This window comes from Heloderma suspectum, chromosome 1 (genome assembly GCF_057233095.1).
Source record: "Heloderma suspectum isolate Gila_16-S chromosome 1, 16-S_ref, whole genome shotgun sequence".
In the NCBI taxonomy this organism is placed as follows: domain Eukaryota; kingdom Metazoa; phylum Chordata; class Lepidosauria; order Squamata; family Helodermatidae; genus Heloderma; species Heloderma suspectum.
Window position 1 is genome coordinate 15,335,110 of NC_139458.1, and position 20,949 is coordinate 15,356,058.

A 20,949-nucleotide genomic window follows, 5' to 3' on the forward strand; every position below is an offset into this window, starting at 1 on the left:
TGCCCAATGGGATCTCAACTGTGCAAGTAAAGTTCTCCCTGGCCCATAAGGGCCTACGCTGCTATTAGGCAAAGTGATGTGGCCCACCTCAGGTGGCCCATTTTGGGAGACCATTAAAAGGCAGTGCCAAGGGGGGGAATAATGTAATCTAGGTGATCTTTTCCTCTTCTGTTCTCCAAAGAGACAACCACAGACATTTTTTGCTGGAGGTTGAAAATGCTAATGCCTGAGGTTTTGTGCTGTTTGTCTTTTGTGGCTGAGGTTGACCCCCTCCTCCCACCAGATGTAAAATTATTTTTTAATAATACAGTAATTGACGTATTTGCTGCCTTTCCAAAGCCCTTTCCAAGGATGTTTGCCTGGCCTCTACACTGATGTCATTTAGATGCCAAGTGAATGTATATTTATTTCCCCAGGCATTTCATGGATTTGGTTCTTTCATCTTTAAACAAATGACATTTTGTAACAGGGGTGCAGAACCTCAAGTCTGAAGTGGGAGACAAATCCAATCCCCCTTCCCCCAACCATCAATCATTTGGTGGTTTCCCCAGGTTTTGTGCAGTTTTTCCTCATTCTAAAAGGTTGAAATGCCACGCCAAAGGCTTAGTTACTGGCAGGAAGAACGTAAGCTAAAATATGCTACTATTGGGGAGGGGGCATCTCTTTTGCCCCACTCACCACTGGAATGTAGCCCCCAAAAGCTTCTCCAAAAAGGAGTTTTGTCCTTGAGTCGAAAGAGTTTTATGGCCAATGGTTTTTGTTGTTGTTGCAATTTTAAAAAAGGTTTCTTATTACTTGTACTATAAAATAAACAGTAGTACATTTTACATGTTACTGTTGTGTTTTACACTGCATATGTTAGCTGTTAACAGAACTCTTGTGGTTAAATGTGCAGGGTATACATACAATGATTCCCCTCTACTCAGCACTGGTTAGGCCTCAGTTCTGGACACCACACTTTAAGAAGGATGCAGACAAGCTGGAGAGGGTTCAGAGGAGGGCAACGAAGATGATCAGGGGACTGGAGACAAAGCCCTATGAGGAGAGACTGAAAGAACTGGGCATGTTTAGCCTTGAGAAGACTGAGGGGAGATAGGATAGCGCTCTTCAAGTCCTTGAAAGGTTGTCACAGAGAGGAAGACCAGGATCTCTTCTCAATCGTCACAGAGTGCAGGACACGGGATAATGGGCTCAAGTTACAGGAAGCCAGATTCCGGCTGAACATCAGGAAAAACTTCCTGACTGTTAGAGCAATACGTCAATAGAACCAATGACCCAGGGAGGCGGTGGGCTCTCCCACACTGGAGGCATTCAAGACGAGGCTGGACAGCCACCTGTCAGGGATGCTCTGACTTGGATTCCTGCATTGAGCAGGGGGTTGGACTCGATGGCCTTGTAGGACCCTTCCAACCCTACTATTCTGATTCTATGATTAAAATAAATAAAGCAGAAGTGTTTGTGAAGAGGAATCTCCTGGTGGGTTATACTTCGGGAATGTGAAGCAAATGCCCTATTTATTATTTTTTATTTATTTACAGCATTTATATACTACTCCACACCCAAACTGATTCTAGAGCGATGAACAATAAAAGATACAAAAATAGAAAAGAATAAAACTTAAAAATTATTACATTAAAAAATTCCAATAAAAACTGTGGCTGGTCAGTCAAGGAAGGCTTCCTGAAGTAGAGATGTAAGGCTGGTGCCTGCCTGACCTCCAGAGTCCGAGAGTTCCACAGGAAGGGGGCCACCACACTGAAGGCTCTTTTCCAGGTGGACTCCAATCAGGACATAGGTCCATGTGAAACCACCAGGAGCATGACCTCTGATGACCTCAGTGACCAGGCAGGTTGGTAAGGGAGAAGGCGCTGTCCCAGGTATCCTGGTCCCAAGTTGTTTAGGGCTTTGTACACTAGTACCAAAACCTTAAACCTGGTCCGGTAGCGAATAGGCAGCCAGTGCAGTTCCTTCATCAGAAGAGTTACACGCTGAAAAGGCGCAGCTCCCGACAACAGCCGAGCTGCTGCATTCTGCACTAGCTCCAGCTTCTGGGCCAGCCTCAAGGGCAGCCCCTCATAGAGTGCATAGCAGTAATCCAGTCTTGAGGTTACTAGCACCTGTACCACTGTGGCCAAGCTATCCGTGTCCAGGAGGGGCCTCAGTTGGTGAACCAGCCAAAGTTGGTAAAAGGCATTCTGGGCCACCATGGCCTCCAGCGACAATGATGGATCTAGGAGTACCCCCAGACTCTGCACCTGATCTTTGAAGGGGAGTGCAACCTCATCCAGAACAGGGAATGAGCCTATCTCCCAGACTTGGGAACCACTCACAGAGAGGGCAGGATTCAGCTTCTATTTATTGGCCCTCATCCAGCCCATTACTGAGTTTAGGCACTGATCTAGGACTTGCACAGCCTCACCAGATTCAGATATCACAGAGAGATAGAGCTACATGTCATCAGCATACAGATAGCACTTGGCTTCAAATCTCTTAATGACTGCTCCCAGCAGCTTCATATAGATGTTTAACAACATTGGGGACAAGATGGTACCCTGCAGAATCACATAGCTCAATTGCCAAGGGGCTGAGGTATGATCACCCAGTGTTACTGTCTGAAATCAGCCCCGCAGGTAGGACTGGAACCACTGTAACACAGTGCCTCCAACGCCCATCCCACGGAGTCAATCCAGAATGATACATGGTCAATGGTATCAAATGCCTACGAGAGGTTGAGCAGACTTAACAGGGTTGCACTCCCACATCCCTCCCTTGATAAAGGTCATCCATCAGGGCAACCAAGGCTGATTCAGTCCCATACCAGGTCGAAACCCAGACTGGAATGGGTCTAGATAATCAGTATCCTTCGAGAGTGCCTGCGGTTGCTCCATCACAGCCCTCCCAAGTATCTTCCCTAGAAAAGGGGTCTCTGTGACTGGCTGGTAGTTGTCTAGTACCACTGGGTCCAGAGTGGGCTTCTTCAGGAGAGGTCACACTACTGCCTCCTTAAGGACAGCAGGAACCACCCCTTCTCACAGGGAAGCATTTACCACTGCCTGGACCCACCCAGTCATACCCCCTCGGCTAGCTTTTATTAGCTGAGAGAGGCAGGATCAAGAGGGCACATGGTCAGGTGCATTGCTGCAAGTGCCTTGTCCACATCATCAGGACTCAGCAAGTGATCCCACAACATCAGGCGGCTGGTGGCATCGGACATCTCGACTGGAACTGCACTAACAACAGTGTCACGTTCACTGCAGAGACAAGTGATTTTGATGCAAAGTGTGACGTAAAAAGATCACAGTGGGTCCTCAGGGGGGCCAGGGTCCCATTTGCTGGGGTGGGTGCTAACAGTCTTAACAGCAGAAGAGCTTCACTGGACGGCTATTCAAGGACGCAATGGAGGCAGCAAAATAAGCCTTCTTTGCCCCCTGCACTGCTACGCAATAGGCATGATTATGTGCTCTAGAGCGTGCTTCGTCATCTTCGCTTCGGGTCTTATACCATTTGTGCTGTAGCCCACATCCATCCTGTTTTACTGACCGCAGCTCCCCAGTATACCAAGGAGCAGAGCAGGCTCTACAGAGTGGGTCCCAGCAGCTATATTTCATTCCATGTTGCATCTTGAAATGCCTCCCATGAACTTTCCATCTGAAAAGGTCACTATTACCACCCTTTGAAACCTACATGAATATGTTTCATAATTAATATTTATTCTATCATCTTTTTTTCACCCTTTTATTTATGTATAATTCAGGTCAATAGAACCACTCAAGCAACATACGTTGATGAAACTTTGTCATAATAATAACAATAGAGCCCAGACTGCACATCAAGTGTTAACAAAGCTTTTTCACAAGTTCATGTGAAGAGTCATATTCTGTACTGATCTCCATTCCTTAAACCAAAACATATTTGCATCATCAGTAGCCAAGCATTTTGTAATACAGACTATAGTATTTCATTTTATTTTTATATAGATGTACTTTGTGACCTATGTCTAAGGCTTTCAAGTCCCAACTTAAAGTAATACAGACTAAATTTTAAATGTGGATGGGATATTTCATTTCAAGATAGACTACAGACAGTATAAAAATAATATACAGAGTAACAGTAGAATATGCTACAGCGCATGCTTTTAAAACTTTGGAGACCATGATTCGCACATTAATATATGCCCAGTGAAATTAGCTCTTTCAGCAAAATTGTTTCTTTCTGCATTAATGGTTATAATAGTGCTAATACAACTTGAAAAATACATCCCAAAGTATTTACTTGCAAGACTTATTCCCTGTTTAGCCCTTTCAACTACTTACGTTAACAGTCTTTGTTAGAAAAATCAAGCCGTTAAATGAAGATATAACAAAGAGTCTATAAATATTATTTTCCCTCACTGCTGTGCTTTCATTTAGAATTAACTCCAGTAACTATTCAGGGATGTAAGAAAATGCCTATTTGTTGCCTAGCTGGTTGCTGAGAGCTATCAGGTTTAAGTTACTGAATGCTACCTGGAACTTTTCTTCTTCTAATGCACATTCAGCAAATAACTGTGTAATAGTTTGAGCTGTTGCATGTTTACTCAGAAGTAAGTCCCACTGTGCAAATAAGATTACAGCATAAGCAACCAAAAGAAAAAGTGTACCTGTACTGAGTGAATAGTTTTAAGCAAATTCCCCTTCGGCAGCTATTTGACATAATTAGTGGTTTACAACTTACCAGTGCCCAAGATCCAAAGAGCTACAGTACCTAGGCTCATGCAAATGGCAGGTACTAGTCCTGTGGGAGTTTTGGCATTTTCCCTTTGAGTAGTAGGACCTGATCCATATCAAACTGCTTTTGATTCTTCCCTGTTTCAAAGGAAGTTTACCATGGAGGCATGAAGAACTGGTGCTCAAAAAGAAAGAAGTCAACCTCCCAGGCTCAAGAAACTATTTTCATCGTTCTTTGTATCCAGGCCAGTATTGTGGACTGCATTTCTAACAGCACATCAGCATAATGCAGATTTGGAGCAATCTCCAAATGCATGTATCAGAAGATGATTTAATAATTACTACAACTAGAAATGTATAGAAAGGCAGTACTTTTAGTAAGAACAGGCTATGTACCTTTAACTGTGGTTCTTCATCTGTGCTTTCACACATATGGCTTCTGCACCTGTGCAGAACACTGTTTGGGATGTTCTAAAGCTGTAAAGCTTGAAGGTGGGAAGCCCCACCTCACTCTATTCTCTGTGCACACATCTAGGGTGTGGATCCTGCATTCCTGCTCAGATCCAGAGACTGATGCTGAGGCCAGTAAGAAAAACTGAACTAGAGACCACACCTGCACGGACATGGAGGGTGGGTTGTGTGAATGCACAGAAGACCACTTGAAGAATTACAGTTGCAGGTAAACAACCTGTTCTTCTTTGTGGTCTCTGTGCATCACACATATGGGTGAGGAGCATGCTGACTTACTGGTGGTGGAGCAGGTGTTGGTATGTTGACTAGAAAAAATGGTGAGGGTGAAAACAGTGTTCTTCTGGTAACTTCTTCTGATAGCCGCCCTTTCTAATGCGTAATATATCGAGAGAGAGGTTTAAGAAGGATAAATCCACCATGCCATCAGGTTCAGGGTGGGAAGGGCTGGATGTTGTAAGTTTCCTTTGGTGAGGGAAAGATCAGGAGACTGGAGCAACTTCCAGTAAACGTGGCAGGCCAGGAGGAAGAGGGCCATGAACCGAGGTTGTCTTCATCACAGGGTTGATATTGGTGTTGTCCTGTCTGATTTTCATGATGACCCTGGGCATGAATGTCATAGGGGCAAATGTGTAGAGATAGTGGTGGGCCCGCCAGGTGTATGGAGAAAAATCTAGCATGCTGTATACCAGTACCAGAGGGCCAGGGTGAGCTGTAGTAGCATGCACAAGTGGGTGCCCCCTTGCTTATTTACGTAATAGGCCGTCACCATGTTGTCCAAAGCCAGTAGAGACCCTCAAGGCAGGTGGTGCCGATGCCAAGGTAGACTGTACTGATACGGGAGCTGAACTGAGCTGGCATCTCTGGGTTGCAGGAGTGTGTCCACAGGTGGGAGCAATGAGATGAGGCCAGATGTGACAGAGGACGCTCCTGCGCTGCAGCCTGTTCCCAGTGGCGAGCTTGCAGGCAAGAGGAACCTTGCCGGTTTCTTCGTGCTTGGGCATAAAAGCCTGGCAATGCCTACACAAAGCAAACAGGTGTCTTTTCCCCAAAGAAAAGAGGCATAAGGAATGTCCATCAGATGATGGGAGCTTTCTCCTGCACCTAGCACATTTCCTGAATGGGGCCCACAAGGCTGTAAACCCCCTGAAGGCCAAGTGGCAGTGGCCCCTATGTAGTCACCCACTGTGATAATCCTCTGAAGACAATGAGATGTGAAGAATAAGGAGGAAAAATAAAAGGAAGTAAAATAAAAAGGAAGTACTAGTCTCCTCAGAAAACAGAATCACGAAGAACGATGTGCATGCTCAGCAGTCAAAAAGGAACTAAGTGAGAGCCACACCCTAAACATGTGCAGAGAGAGCTGGGCGGGTTTTCCTACCTTCAAGCTTTTCAGCTCCAGAACATTCTGAAGGTGCAGAACCCATATGTCTGATATGCAGAGGCCACGAAGAAGCTGTCAGTTTATCATGCCATGAAATAGAATATAAGTTCATAATGACACAAAAGATCCAATTTCAAGTTCCCATTTACAAAAGAATGAGATCAGGCAAAATGGAATACTTCACCCCCGCTCACACACACACGCTCACACACTCATTCAGTCAAGGTAAAGGTTTTGTATTGACATTTCAGAAAGACAACAAATCATCACTTTCTAATGTCTTGCAATTGGTGGATAATCAAACCGTGTAACTATTAGATTTTGTATTTTTTAAAATGGGGGAATAGCCATTATTGCTTCTTTGTCCCAGTGGCCCTGGGCACATCCTGCAATCTGTCTGGCACCCAGCAAGACCAATCCACTTTTGTCTGCATCCTGTGCCCCATCCCATTTTGTTTAACATCTAGCCTAATGAAGAGTTTCAGAGAACTCAAAAGCTTTCTCACAACTGTATGATGTTTTGGTTGGTTCTAATGAAAATATTACCATACTGTATTTTGGGCAGGGGTTCTAATGGACCAACACAGCTACTTGCAATTTTTGTATTATTTCAAGACTTCAGCAGCAAGACACACCCCACTGTTATCAAGGACAAACATTTCTTATTGAGTACAATGGTTGTGGGTGACACACCCTGTATAAGCCACCTTTAAAACTCACATAGCCAGAGTGAAATTAACAGCAAAAGATGCCACCAAAAGGACAAGTGCGTTGTTATCAAGGACCGATGGCTTCCCAGAGACACACAGACACCATTCATGCATGACCAGCCTTCCGCAAACTGGTGCATTCCAGATGTTTTGGACCTCAACTCCCATCAAAACTAGCCAACATGGGCATGCTGGGAGTTGTAGTCCAAAACATCTGGAGGACACCAGGTTGGAGAAGGCTTCATGACTGGCCAACACTACCATTTTTCAAAGGCTCAGCTCAAGCACTGTTCGCACAATCAGATGCACAGTGAACATGTGCAAGGTTAGCACAGACGACAGAAGCAAGTCCTGCCCGATAGCCTCTACCTACTCACTTGACCATTTGTGTGGTCCCCACATGTGTACATGTAGCCACTTTTCGCACGCTCAGGGACCATGCTTTTTGAGGGATTGTTTGCATGAGCATAGGAACTTTACAGACAATTAAGCAAATATGCATATGTTGGAGGCGGGGTTTGCTCCTCCAAACCCACTCTTCCCCCATGCACTCACTGTACACACTACAAACGTGTGGAAAGTGTTTCAGTGTATGCTAATATTTTATCTCATATAGACAAAGACATAAGCAAGCAAACATGCTTGTTTCTAATCTCCCTCACTGTGACTCAAAACACTAAGTATCAGGCTGTTCTCCAGAGATCCCCGGGACAACACACACGCCACATTAGAAGGGGTGGCTATCAGAAGAAGTTACCAGAAGAACACTGTTTTCACCCTCACCATTTTTTCTAGTCAACATATCAACTTCAAATTACATTAGCCAGTGCTGCCTTAGATACAATATCCACCAAGAAATTTCCTTTGGTCATTCTGAGGAATGTTTTCAAAGCCAAAATTGACAATGAAGCACCCAACCTCCACAGAATGGTCAGCCACACTTAAGTATCTAATAATTTGAGAAACACAATTCACAACTCATAATATCTAAGTCTTGTACATGCTTCTTGTGAAGCCAGCATTGTTAAGAGGATGGATTATTATGAAATGAATTTGAAGAAAACCAATGTGAAAAAAATAGTTTGGAGTTAACATGTGCATGGTTTGTATTTGTAAATGAGTACTCTCTCTTACTTTTGGACAATATATGCCTATATTATAAATTAAGACAATCAGCAGAAAAATATATGTTCTTCAAACAAGACACATTGCACTTAAAATACCTATAAAAGGGAATTAAACATCTGGTTCACAGCTAGTGAACTCCTATATACGTTGCAGCTCATTCCATTTTCATACTTTTAATACAGAAGATAAAATATTTATTTTTATTACTTATGTGGCTAGTTACATTTTAAAATACCTGCCAAATTCAGTAAAAACTTTAAATAGTTATGGGCTTTTTATATACATCACAGTATATGGCGCCTTTTAATTTAGCAAGAGAAAGGCACAATTATCAATTAAAAAATACAGTACCTGGATGTAACTGGCTGTATTCACAAATTAAAGTTATTTTAGAATAGGGAAAAGGATTTAAAATACCAGGTTTCAAAGCCAGATCTCATTAGAATTTTGGTCCATTATAATAGCTTCCTGCCTGCATAAAACATTTGGGAATGCAGAGGGGCAAGGAAAACAAGCTTTTTAATTATAGCAGTTTGTGGTCCAAATAAACAAATAACTTAATATGAAATCACTTAAACTGACTACAGACAAAACTTCTGGATCAGTTATAAACATAAACATTTTAACATGTCCAAATAAAGAGAGAGAGAGAGATACATTTATAGTCTGAGCCATACATATATGCATACACACACAGCTTACATTTTGTTACAACAGTAAGACTAGGCATGGTGTTTCACAGGGACCAGAAACCACTAGGTCTTTAACTGAATCAAAGATCTTAGCTCTCTTTAACTGCCACATATTTAGCTTAGGCAGTACATCTCTGCATTTTTCAAATGGTGCACCTTCTCTCACACGTGAATAAATGTCCACCTCCCTTCCCACACCAAGAAAACACCTACATCAGGATAGTCCCATTATGTGAAACAGGGAAGGAATCAAGAAACTCAGTGAGAATCCCACCATTCCATAGGTAAGATAGCGATAAGGTAGTTCAACCTCCATGCGCTGCCGGGCTTGTCGAATATCATCACAAGGTATAGAGAAGATTTTACAGGCCAGAGGGATGGTGACCTTCTTCATGCCTGCTTTTGTTAGCAACAGAAGCACCACTCCAATCAATAACCTCAAGAAGGCTTTTCCAAAGAGAGTCACGGTGAGTGGGGGCGGCAGTAGCGGAAGCATCTGTGGTGAAGGATCCGGCATTAGACTCAGCATGTACATAACATGAGAGCCACATGCAATTCCAGCACCACAGCCCAGGATTTGAGCTGTGTCCCCTCGTGATGTGCTCCAGGTATCTAAAGTGAAGGAGAAAATCCCCAAGGCAAGATGAAGACTGATGATGATTAGTGGTGCATACTTGCAAGTTAAGTTAAAGCTGTCAATTAGGTCCACAGTTGGAAGCAAGACAGCCAAGATGAGAATAGCATAAAAGAATCCAGCAATAACATCCTGTTGCAAAAGAGAAAAAAGTAGATTAATGCTATTTTAAGAATGATGACAGTTTTATGTGACATAAATTAAGCATTTTCAAACTTCATTTCCCCTGAACATCTTTTAAAACAGTTCCAAAACTACAGGCACAAAACGAGAGGGAGAAATGTATCAGTGATGTCTCAGTCACTATCCAAGTATATGCCCATGTTGCTCATGAAAAAAAAAATCTGCACACACCTCTTAACACAGAACCACTGGAGGAAAGATTTTGAACGTTAGCAAGTTCCTCCTGCGGCATTATAAAAATGCAGAAAACTGGCCAGTGCCAATTGACTAGAAGGAGAAGGAGAAGAAGAGATCAATGTGCAACAAGAGGACATCAGTGCTTCCACCTCTCTGAAAATGTACTGTGTGTACAAACCCCTCAATGCAGAAGGGTTCTATTGCAAAGTTCCATAATTTGTTTATCAGGCTGTCAAAAAAAGTCCTTTCTAGGTGGTCTTCTCATGGTTGCTTTATTGGAGTGCTATTTTAATTTTTTTGTTCTATTTTACTAACGTGGCTGTGCAAGTGTGCAGTGCAGTTCCTATGTGCACAGCTGCCGGGGGGGGGGAGGGGCAAGGGGACTATTTATTTGAGGAAGGAAACCAACAAGAGCTCCGTATACCAGATGGAGAAGCAAGAAGTGACAGGATCAAACCTTTCCTCCAAACAAAATGCAAAGGGAAATCAGAGAGGAGGAAGAGATTTATGGCCAAGATGTGCCATACAGTTTTATGTACACAGAACACAGCAAAGTGAGGAGTCAGACCTTTAAAACCGGCATTTTGGAGATAAGACTACAAGCATTTAAACATTCTCTTTATCGCTCATATACAAGAACTCGAACATCAAAGAGTGAGGAAAAAGTCTGCCCACATCCTCTTGAGAGGTCCATCTCGCCATTAGAAAATGGAAAGAAAAAAGTTAGAAGTTAGCTGAAATTAATGCAGGGCTGGAGGGGCATTTGCAAAGGGTAATCTGATGCTTAACTATTCCCTCACCAAACAATTCCCCCACCTCCAAATTTCCCCTCATGTTTTTAGTCAAGTTTTCTTTGCCGGAGACAAGCCAGATTTGGGGGGCAGGATTCACACATGGACAACTGGTGGACACAGGAAGGATTAATTACCCTTCCCACACACCAGTTATCCCCTACAAATGTTTGACACAGTTCCTAGGGGGAGATGGAATGACTATTAAGCCAGTTTCAGTCTCTGTGTAAAAATGTTCTAAAAGAGGGAAGGGGTTCCAAATCATAAGTTATTATTAAATTACATGCTTATACATATGCATACCAGGAGCAAGAATTTTTTTTTTTTTTTACAATTCTGTGTTAGATGTATGTCTGTGTTTGTATATCAACCTGGTTGAAAGCCAAGTCTTATTACTATGCCACTGCAGTTCAACATCCTGCTCCAGTTAAAGAGAGCTGCACATATAAACAGGCTATGAGATTAGGAATTATGAGTGTAATTGTACATCTAACTGCACAGATTGTGGATGGGTGTTTGTCTGTATTGCATTGTTTCCATGTACAGCTTTTAATACCTGCCGAAGGAGGCAGGTAAGTTCATCAGACCACTGAATTCAATGCAACAATTCCAGGTGTGTGTGTTAATTGGGTTAAAGCAATATTGTGCTATGGATTAATGCATTTAGTCTTGAACTGATTTACAAAATGAGTAATGCATGATTCGCTATGAAGAATTCTTGCCATGGGCAGCGGTCTGAGCAGTGATCAACATGTTCTTTGCACTGGAGGGGCACAGATGAATGTATACCGATAGGACAAAATCTAATGTCATGTGAACATGTCACATTCTAGTCTAACAACAGGACAACCGATTCCTCTCATCTCCCCTTGCATCTCCCCATATTTGACCTGGAAGATCCCCCCATCCCTCCAAAGAAGATTTTGGAGACATGTGAGGGGCTGCAGGGGAAATCTGTTACACCAACGGTGTCCGTTCTGCTGGCAAATGAACATTACTGAATTTCACCCTTACTAACTGGACAGTGAGAGTTACAGGATGAGAAGAATCACAGAACTGGAATGTAACTATTAGTCATCTCATCCATCCAGCCATCCTAATGTAAGGCATGCCTTATTGCAATATGAACCTACTAGAGTCTATTGTTAGGGAATAAAAGGCATGTTCAAAATAAAACCATCATCATCTTATTTAATGGCACTGATAATTGCAATCACTTTATGTTTAGGTTACTGTAATTCACTCTATGTGTGGTTGCCCTTAAAGACTGCTATAAACTTCAGCTAGTGCAAAATGCAGCAGCCAAACCTTTGTCTGGTGTACATTTCACAGGTCATGTAACACCAGTCTTGAGGCAGCTGCTCTGCCTTCCAGTTTGTTTCCAGGCTCAAATCAAGGTGCTGGTTCTTACCTATAAAGCCCTAAATGGCTTGGGACCTGGGTATCTGAAAGATTGCCTCCTCCCACATGAGTATGTCCACAATTTGCGCTCATCATCTGAGGCCCTGTTGTGTGCCTCACCTCCTAAAGAGGTAGGGTTAGTGGGCACTCATAATAGGGCCTGTGGTATAGCAGCACCTCTAGCTGTGGAATTCCCTCCCCAGGGAGGTTAGGCTAGTCTCCTCCTTAGTGTCCTTTAAATGGCTAGTGAAGACAGTATTGTTCCACTGAGCATTTAATAGTTAATTAAGCTCTAGTTTTGAAAATATGCTTTAGGTTTTTATATTGTTATATATTTTAATCTTTTCATTTTTTATTGTACATCACGTCGAGCGCTCATTAAGTAGAGGGACAATCCACACTATTCTAAGTTAATCATCATGAATAACAATTAATAATTGGAACCTAGTATTTGCATACACAGTAAACCCTCTCTGTGGGTATCAAGAAGCACAATAACCTTTGTGGATTCAAGGGAAGTAGATTCTGACTCGGTTCACATATAATGGCAATTTATGGGTCGTTTAACCCACGACTGTCAAGGTACAGTGGGAACGAGCAAGTGTGCTTGTCACTTCTGCTTTACATCCAGTTTTGTAAACAATGTAGGAAATACCAGCTTCCTAGGTAGCCGTCATTACATGCGAACCCTGTTGTTTACGGTTAAACAACCCAGAGTTTTAATCCAACAACAAACCATGGGTTGATTTTAACCCTAAACAACCCAGATTGCCAGGTCTGCCCGTCATGACAATTCCTGAGTTGTTTACAAATCCAGATGTAAAGCAGAATGGACAAGCACGCAGAAGGCAATGTGGTCACTTGCTCCAGCACGGCCATGACTATGGGATATTTAACCCACAGGTAGCCCTTATGTGCAAACAGGGTCTTTGTGTAAAAATAATCATGTGCAGCTAAGAAGGATTTCAGTTGCCCATAATTAATTATTCAGTATTTCGGACCACTATTTTGTTAAACATGATAAATGTGCCTCAACTGAGCAGAAAGATCAAGCAGCATAACAACCATCAGTGGTGCAACTCCTGGCTCTCATTCCCTCTGCTATCCATCTAGTTCAGAGATAAAGACAAACAATCTGATCACAGGAACATAGGAAGCTGCCTTATAGCAAGCCAGACTATTTGCCCACCTAGCCCAGTGTTGCCTACTCTCACTTGGCAGCGCGTCTCCGGGGCCTCAGGTAGTCACCTGCTACTCGAGATGCTAGTAACTGGAGATGCCAGGGGTTGGACTTAGTATCTTCTGCACACAAAGCATGTGCTCTATGACTGAGCACATGCCCTCTCCTAAAGGAAGGATGTGAGTTATCATGAGTTTCATTTATTGGCTGGCTTCTCTGTTTGATCTGAAAGCAAAGTTAATGACTGTATTTCATTGATTCATCTCTATCTAGACAGACTGTACAGTAAAGAGCAGGGAGAAAGAACACGCACCATGGTTTTCTGGTCTCGATACAAAACAAAAATAGAGTAAGAAAGGCAGTTAAATAGCTTGTTTTCTGTACACTTTCCTATACTGTAATAAACACATATCCGGGAAGTAAATCTGTTTGCATAATATGACTTTTAATAAGTTATGAAATTGTCAGGATTGGTCAACGTCCATTATGCGCTTTTAAAAAAAGTATTTTAATATATCTATGGTATTTTACATTAAATCAGCTGGCTAGAATTTATGAGACATTCTTCATGTTGCTGGAAGGGATGTGACCAGCATGGACATTTTAAAACAGAGTTAGTGGACATCACTTTGCACATGTATTTTGGTATAATATTACTGGTTAGACCTTTTCCTTTAATTCTCTATGGAATTATGTTGGACTAGTAACAAATATACTGACCTCAGCAAGATAATTAATAGCTATATACTGGGAACAGCAATAGCCCTATTAGAAAATTATAACAAAATGATGAGAAGCTTAGAAGTGTAAAAGGGTGGTAGAGCAAGCAACTGATCTTTTAATAGATGGGCCTCCTTTGCAATTTTCTGGAACATGTTAGAGGAGTTGAGCAGACTAGCACTTTACTATTACTTATATAATGTAATAAATCCAGTGAGATACTGGGCCTTTTCAGACATCACACTAACCATAAAGACATGATAGAGGTGTACAAAATTATGCATGATGTGGAGAATGCGGATACGGAGAAATTTTTCTCCCTCTCTCATAATACTAGAACCCGGGGTCATCCCATCTCATGATTGGTGGGAGATTCAGGGCAGATAAAAGGAAGTACTTCTTCACACAGCACATGGTCAAATTATGGAATTCGCTACCATAAGACGTAGTGATTGATGGCCACCAGTTTGGATGGCTTTAAAGGGGGGTTAAACAAACCCCTGGAGGAGAAGGCTATCAATGGCTACTAGTCCTGATGGCTCTATGCGACCTCCAGTATCAGGGGCAGTATGCCTATGTACACCAGTTGCTGGGGAATATGGGCAGGAGGGTGCTATTGCACTCATGTCCTGCTTGTAGGTTTCCTGTCAACAGTTGGTTGGCCACTGTGTGAACAGAATGCTGGACTAGATGGACCCTTGGTCTGATCCAGCATGGCTCTCTTTAAATTCTTGTTCTTATGTTCATAGTCTAGTGTTAAATGAATGAGCCTGCTTCTGCCTCAGGCTCACATGCTCCTCTCTGCTACACACCAGAGTGTGAATTGGAGGAACTCTACTTTGTTAAAACCATGCTTTATAATCCTGGCTTACTACTCACTAACAGCAGTTTAAACCAGGGGTGGACTTTTTTTTTGGGGGGGGGGGAGAAAATGGTCAGGGGCCACATACAAGCAGCAGGCAGGGCCAAAAGAAAAAGCAGGCATAGCCATCATCCATTCAATCTCTTTCATACTTTTTCACTCAGGCAAGTGCACTCACACACTACTGCAAACCTGCCAGCCAGCCAGCCAGCCTCCCTCCCTCTGGAAACCCCAGCCTCCACTCATCCTGCCAGCCTACTTGGCTTTTGTAGTCTGCTCCTGCCTTTCTCCAATGTCTGTTCACTCTCTCAGTCACACACCAGTGATATTTGATTGAATTTCACTGATGAGCCCAATCATAAACAGAGTGAACCACAGGGGATGTTCTACCTGGTGATCTCTATGATCAGCCCTTTCAGCACAGCTGCCAGAATGTTTGCTAGAAGATGCTCTGGCATTCACATTCAGAGAGCCAACCACAGAGTGTGCCAACTCCTTATAGGGTCCAGGATGATCCCAGTAGTGGCGGGAGCATTGACATGGGGACATTTGGGCGGGGGGCATGGCTAGGTCTCATGGATGATCAGCAGCAGCTCTTCCAGCCTGATGTGGTATGGAAAAGTACCTTTTTGCTAAATTGGGGGCAAAATCAATACAGGCAGCAGAAGAGCAATTTGTATGGGCAGCCAGTGCACTCAGTGAGCTGCAAGAGAGACCCCTAAGGGCTGCATATAGCCCATGGGCTGCCCACATGTCATTTAAACTAACCATAGTTCTCCAAAATTACAGGGAACTCTGGGTAGTTTAAAATCAGAAGCAAGTGTTTCTGATCACCTCGTCTGATGCATGCCAGATTAAAGGGGATACTTGAACCTGAGGGTTGAGCTGGATTGTTCACATAACAGTAAATCATGGTTTAGCATTAAACCTCAAATAGCCCATTGACTAAGACACTGGTCAGTAACTAGTTTTGCTGGAGCACCACTCTAGGAAGCAAGCAGGGTAGAAGGCCAAAGATTTATGTCTCCTAAAGTAGTCTGCTAGCAAATCCATATACACAGTCGCCATCTGCCTTGCCACCACCACCATCTCTTGGCATCTTCCTAGGAGTCAGACTTGTCCAAGGTCCTCCAGTGGAAGATTGTTATTTTAAGGACATTTGGGATAGTTTTTGTTTCTATAGTAAGAGAGAATGGATGTAACTGTATTCAGTGAAACTTGGAAATGTAATTTTTATTTATTTATTTATTTCATTTCTATACTGCCCAATAGCCAAAGCTCTCTGGGCGGTTCACAAAAATTAAAACCAAACAACACACAATAAAACAATTTAGAAAATATATATAATTACATATATAAATGTAATTAGAACTTTCAGTTAAGTAAGTCAAATCCAAAATTCAGTATCAAAGTTGATACATTGGAACAAATGAGATATACACATTCAGATCATATAAACATGTAAATTCTAAAGTAGCAGGATAACATTACTTGCATGTAAAAGTGGTTTTAGAATATATGTCCAGTAATATTTTCCTTACCAGAATTGAATGCATTCCCATATATATTCGACTAAAACAAACCAGAGAACACCAGGAGATGGCAAGAATCAGTCCATACATCAGAGGATACTGTGGGGGGGGGGGGAGGAGAGAGGAAGAGAATGCATTTGACCAGTTAGAAAGTAACATTTTATAGCCAAGTGATTTTCAGTTGAATATTTAAATATATAGATTCCACCTTTCAAAATAATAATTTCAAGGCAGCTTACAATAAGAACACCAAAATACTTTTTTAAAAAAATCTAGACATTTTAGGCTCTTTATAAATAAAAATAAATAAAAGTAACAGACACAGTGATGGATAAAACAGCCATGATAGATAAAAAGCTCATGGGGCTAGCAAGCAAAGAACCCCCCCGCCCCAAAACAGCAGTTGACAATTAAAAAGAACCAAATATCATTCAAAGCCAGTGAAAGCTTGAATGAACAGGACCTTTGGCACCTAAAAGATAACAGAGGGCACTAGCCAAATATGTCTAGGGAGAGAGTAGCTACATGATTTGCACAGCACAACAAAAAATGGCCCTTTCTCTAGTAGCAACATTACATCTGCACCGGGAGAGATTCTTAGGCAATGTTTGGCTTAGATATGGAAATCCCAAAGTTCAAATCCCCACAGCCCTGAATTCACAGCCATGAAACTCACTGGACTGGCCAACATGCCTGTTGTGATAATAAAACTCCTGTTTTGAAATCATTGAAAGAAGAATGAGACACAGGTTTGGCAAATAAAGAAAAATAAAAGTACAGTGGGAACACAAATCAGGGGTTTGCCTGCCCACTATTATAGCCACAATACCTGACCACCAGAAGTGCACATATATTTGCTAGTTTTGGCACAGGCAGAGTATAACTGAACTATGGAAAGCACATTGTTGTTTTAGCTAAGTTGACCTAAAGCATAGATGTCATCAAATTCAGGAGCACAGTCCTGCAAATAAATTGACAAGGTACTTGCCCACAATATTAACAACAATCAATTTTACTATGAACAAAAGAGTGAACTTCTACTTTGTTCTCATGGATTCCATTGGGTTACACTAGCAGCAGATACTCCAGGGTGGAAGCATTTAAATATATAAATTTTATTTATTTGTGACATTTATATACTGCTAAATATAATAAAAACCCTAAGCGGTTTGCATAAATGCCTTAGGTGCAATTCATTCAATCAAAGCTGCATCATCACCAGCAGTAACAGGACGTTATTTGATTACTCTAGACCAACGTTCCCCAATCTGGTGCCCTCTAGATGTGCTGAACTACATCTCCCATCATCCCCAGCCATGGTTAACATTCCCAGAAGCTATCAGTGATCTGGGTATAGGCTTCAGGGGAATTCTCAGATGAGCAACATCAAAGTGCATTATCGAGCAGCATAGTAAAATGTCCAGTATCAATGAAACACTGGAAATGTTGCTGTGATTATGCACTCAGTATAGATAAAAATCAGTGAAACATTTCAGCATTGCTCACTGCAAAGCAACCTGCGCCATGTATTGATGTTAGTAATCATTAAATTAATCTAGGGCAATTTTACAAATTAAGTAGAGCAGGCCCGGGTTTGCTGTCAAGTATACAGACGGAGGTGTATGGACTCGACCTTGGGGTATCTGGGGGTGGCGACGGCCAACAGGAAGCTCTGGCGTGGGCTGGTCCATGAAGTCACAAAGAGTCGGTAGCGACTGACCGAATAAACAACAACAAACAACATACAGACAACAGGGAACTACAGCCAATCCTGGCTCCCAATCATCATGTCTGTATGATACCCATAGTGATTGCAAACACAGGTATTTCACTTTTACACTTTACATTTTTAGATGTACCTTCTGTGTCCCTCCAAAGATACCAGCTAATGAGAAAATTCTCTTTCTTTTATGCACACTTTTGTAGATGTTGCTATGTTGCCAGAATTCACTAGCTACTATTCAATAGTACTTAGCAGGGAATGGCTTTTAGGAAAGCAGTTCTTAATATTAAGAACAAATTGTGCTTATACAATTTCAAATTTACTACCTAGAAATGGGCATGAGATGATTCTACATTACAAAGTTTATTAAACTGACTAAAAGTTACTTGGCAACAATACCCATTACTACTACTGTCTTTGCATAAAGCCCAAATAGCAGCAGCAAGTACACAGGATACTATAGCCAGCTTAGATGTAACACTACCTAAATGACAAACCATGTTTTGGAGGTCAACTGCATTCCATGAGCTGGTGCACCCCTTCCCACACAAAAGGGGAATGCATTGCAATGCATGCAATGAACGCGTGAAGGAGTAGTGGGGATTCTCAACCACGGATCACAGCCCTCCCATGCTGGTGCACCCACCAGCCATACTTCTTGGCAGTTATATATTTATTTGTGTTTATTTTATTTATTTTTTACATTTCTAATAAGCCCAATAATTAATGCTCTCTGAAGTTCAAAGTTAGTGAGAAGGCTGTACATGCATAGGGCTCCTCCACCCAATCAGGAACCCTGGCCAGAGTTCCCAACTGCATGGAGGAAACCTACACATGTACAACTATACACATGCATGGCCCCTTTCTCATCAATGGCAAAGGTATGGCTGCCAGCGGGTACATTCTCATGAACTCCCAATGCATTCACTGAATGTGTAGCGGGTTCTACGAGCACCCCGAAATTCACCTTCCCTTCTCTGATTAAGGTTAACTATGCTGTAGTGGAAGGCTGCCATCTCACAGCAACCAGCCAGTGGGCCTTTTCCATGGTTGCACTCAATTTTAGTATTTTACTAGTATTTTAGTATATGACATATTTTAGGCACTAGTTAAAGACCTATTTCTTTCCTAAGGCCTTCCCTGAGTAAGTGTGCTGCCCAGTCAGTTTGTTTATAATTATGCGCCATAGTGGTTTTTAATTGGTTTTAATCTTTTTATTAATGTTTTATATAAATCTTTTAGTATTACCTATTTTAATTGTAGGGCCACGGTGGCTTAGTGGTTAAGACGCTGAACTGCAGACTGGAAGGTCGGCAGGTCAGCAGTTCGAGACCCAAGTGCTGCGTGACGGAGTGAGCTCCCATCTTCAGTCCCAGCTTCTGCCAACCTAGCGGTTCGAAAGCAAGAAATTGCAAGTAGATAAATAGGTACCGCCTCGGCGGGAAAGGTAACAGTGCTCCGTGCACCTCGGTGTTCAGTCATGCCGGCCACATGACCACGGAAGCGTCTTCGGACAGCGCTGGCTCTTCGGCTTAGAAACGGGGATGAGCACCGCACCCTAGGGTCGGACACGACTGGTTGGGGACACTTTACCTTTACCTTTTTATTTTAATTGTATTTTAATGCATATCGTGACATATTTTCATGTTTTTAATTTTATTCTAAACTACTAAGAGATACTTTTAAATATGGACAGCGGTATATAAATCTGTTAAATAAAAAAATAACCCCAAACTTCTACAGAGCCTTAGAAAAGATAAATTGTCCTTCTTAAGGCTCTGTAGTGGCTTGCTGTCAAAATTTCATAGCAAACCATTGTTTTTTCTGCCGCCGCCACCCATGGGAGCTGCACAAGAGCATAGGGGCGCATGCGGTCTATGGGTCACATGTTGCCCACCCCTACTATAGAATGTACGTATGCACTAGCATAACCATATCACCTTTTAAAATCAGAGGTTGAATCCATGATTAGAAGCTGGTTTTAAAGCTGAATATGATAAGTGTTAACCATGGTTACATCAGTGTAGACATAGTACTGCACCTTAGTAAATACTAACGGAGGAGGGGAAGGCATCCACAAGCCTGAAAGGGAAGGAAAAGGAAGGGAAAGAGGGAGCATAGAAGCCCACAGGGCGCCCCCAATCACAAAACAAGGGCACTTGCAATCACCAAACAATATCTTGGTAATTAGAGTAGTGTTATCTCTCAACTAGATACAGTTTATCATTAGCTGTAACCTCTCCCCACAATGTATTACATATCAGCATTTTATTTGTTAAGATTTGCTTCTTCAAACAAAAATTACATTGCTGAGGGGAAAGAGCCCTGGTCACAGTAAGGCAAAGTCATGTAAGCTTACAAAAAGCATTATTCTTGACCACCTTATCTGTCTTCTTTCTTATTTTTGGCAGGGTGATTGTCAGTTAAGAGAAACAATCCATGACAATCCTGAAATCTATTATAACCAGCTGGTCTTGCTTTTAAAAAAATAATCAACATACCCATGCAATATTTCTCCATAGAGAAAACAATGGGTTGTGAAAAGCAGGGCTAGTTGAGACTAAAAGGGGAAATGATACAAACCCATGAATATGTGAAGGACTGCTGCATAGAAGAGGAGTAAAACTTGTTCTCTGCTGCCTCAGAGGACAGAAGTAG

At 42.2% G+C, this 20,949-nt stretch overlaps 1 protein-coding gene across 1 annotated transcript in view; it reads right to left on the bottom strand.

Annotated features, from left to right (window-relative positions):
- Positions 1-1,382: 1,382 nt before the first annotated feature.
- The window catches only part of SGPP1 (sphingosine-1-phosphate phosphatase 1), a 31,707-nt gene continuing 12,140 nt past the window's right edge, over positions 1,383-20,949 (bottom strand). The window contains exons 2-3 of the mRNA XM_084836799.1: positions 16,578-16,667; positions 1,383-9,854 (exon numbers count right to left, since the gene is read on the bottom strand). Of these exons, the coding sequence (XP_084692925.1) occupies positions 9,303-9,854; positions 16,578-16,667 (642 nt within the window). The 3' untranslated portion in view covers positions 1,383-9,302. The remainder of the gene's footprint in view (positions 9,855-16,577; positions 16,668-20,949) is intronic.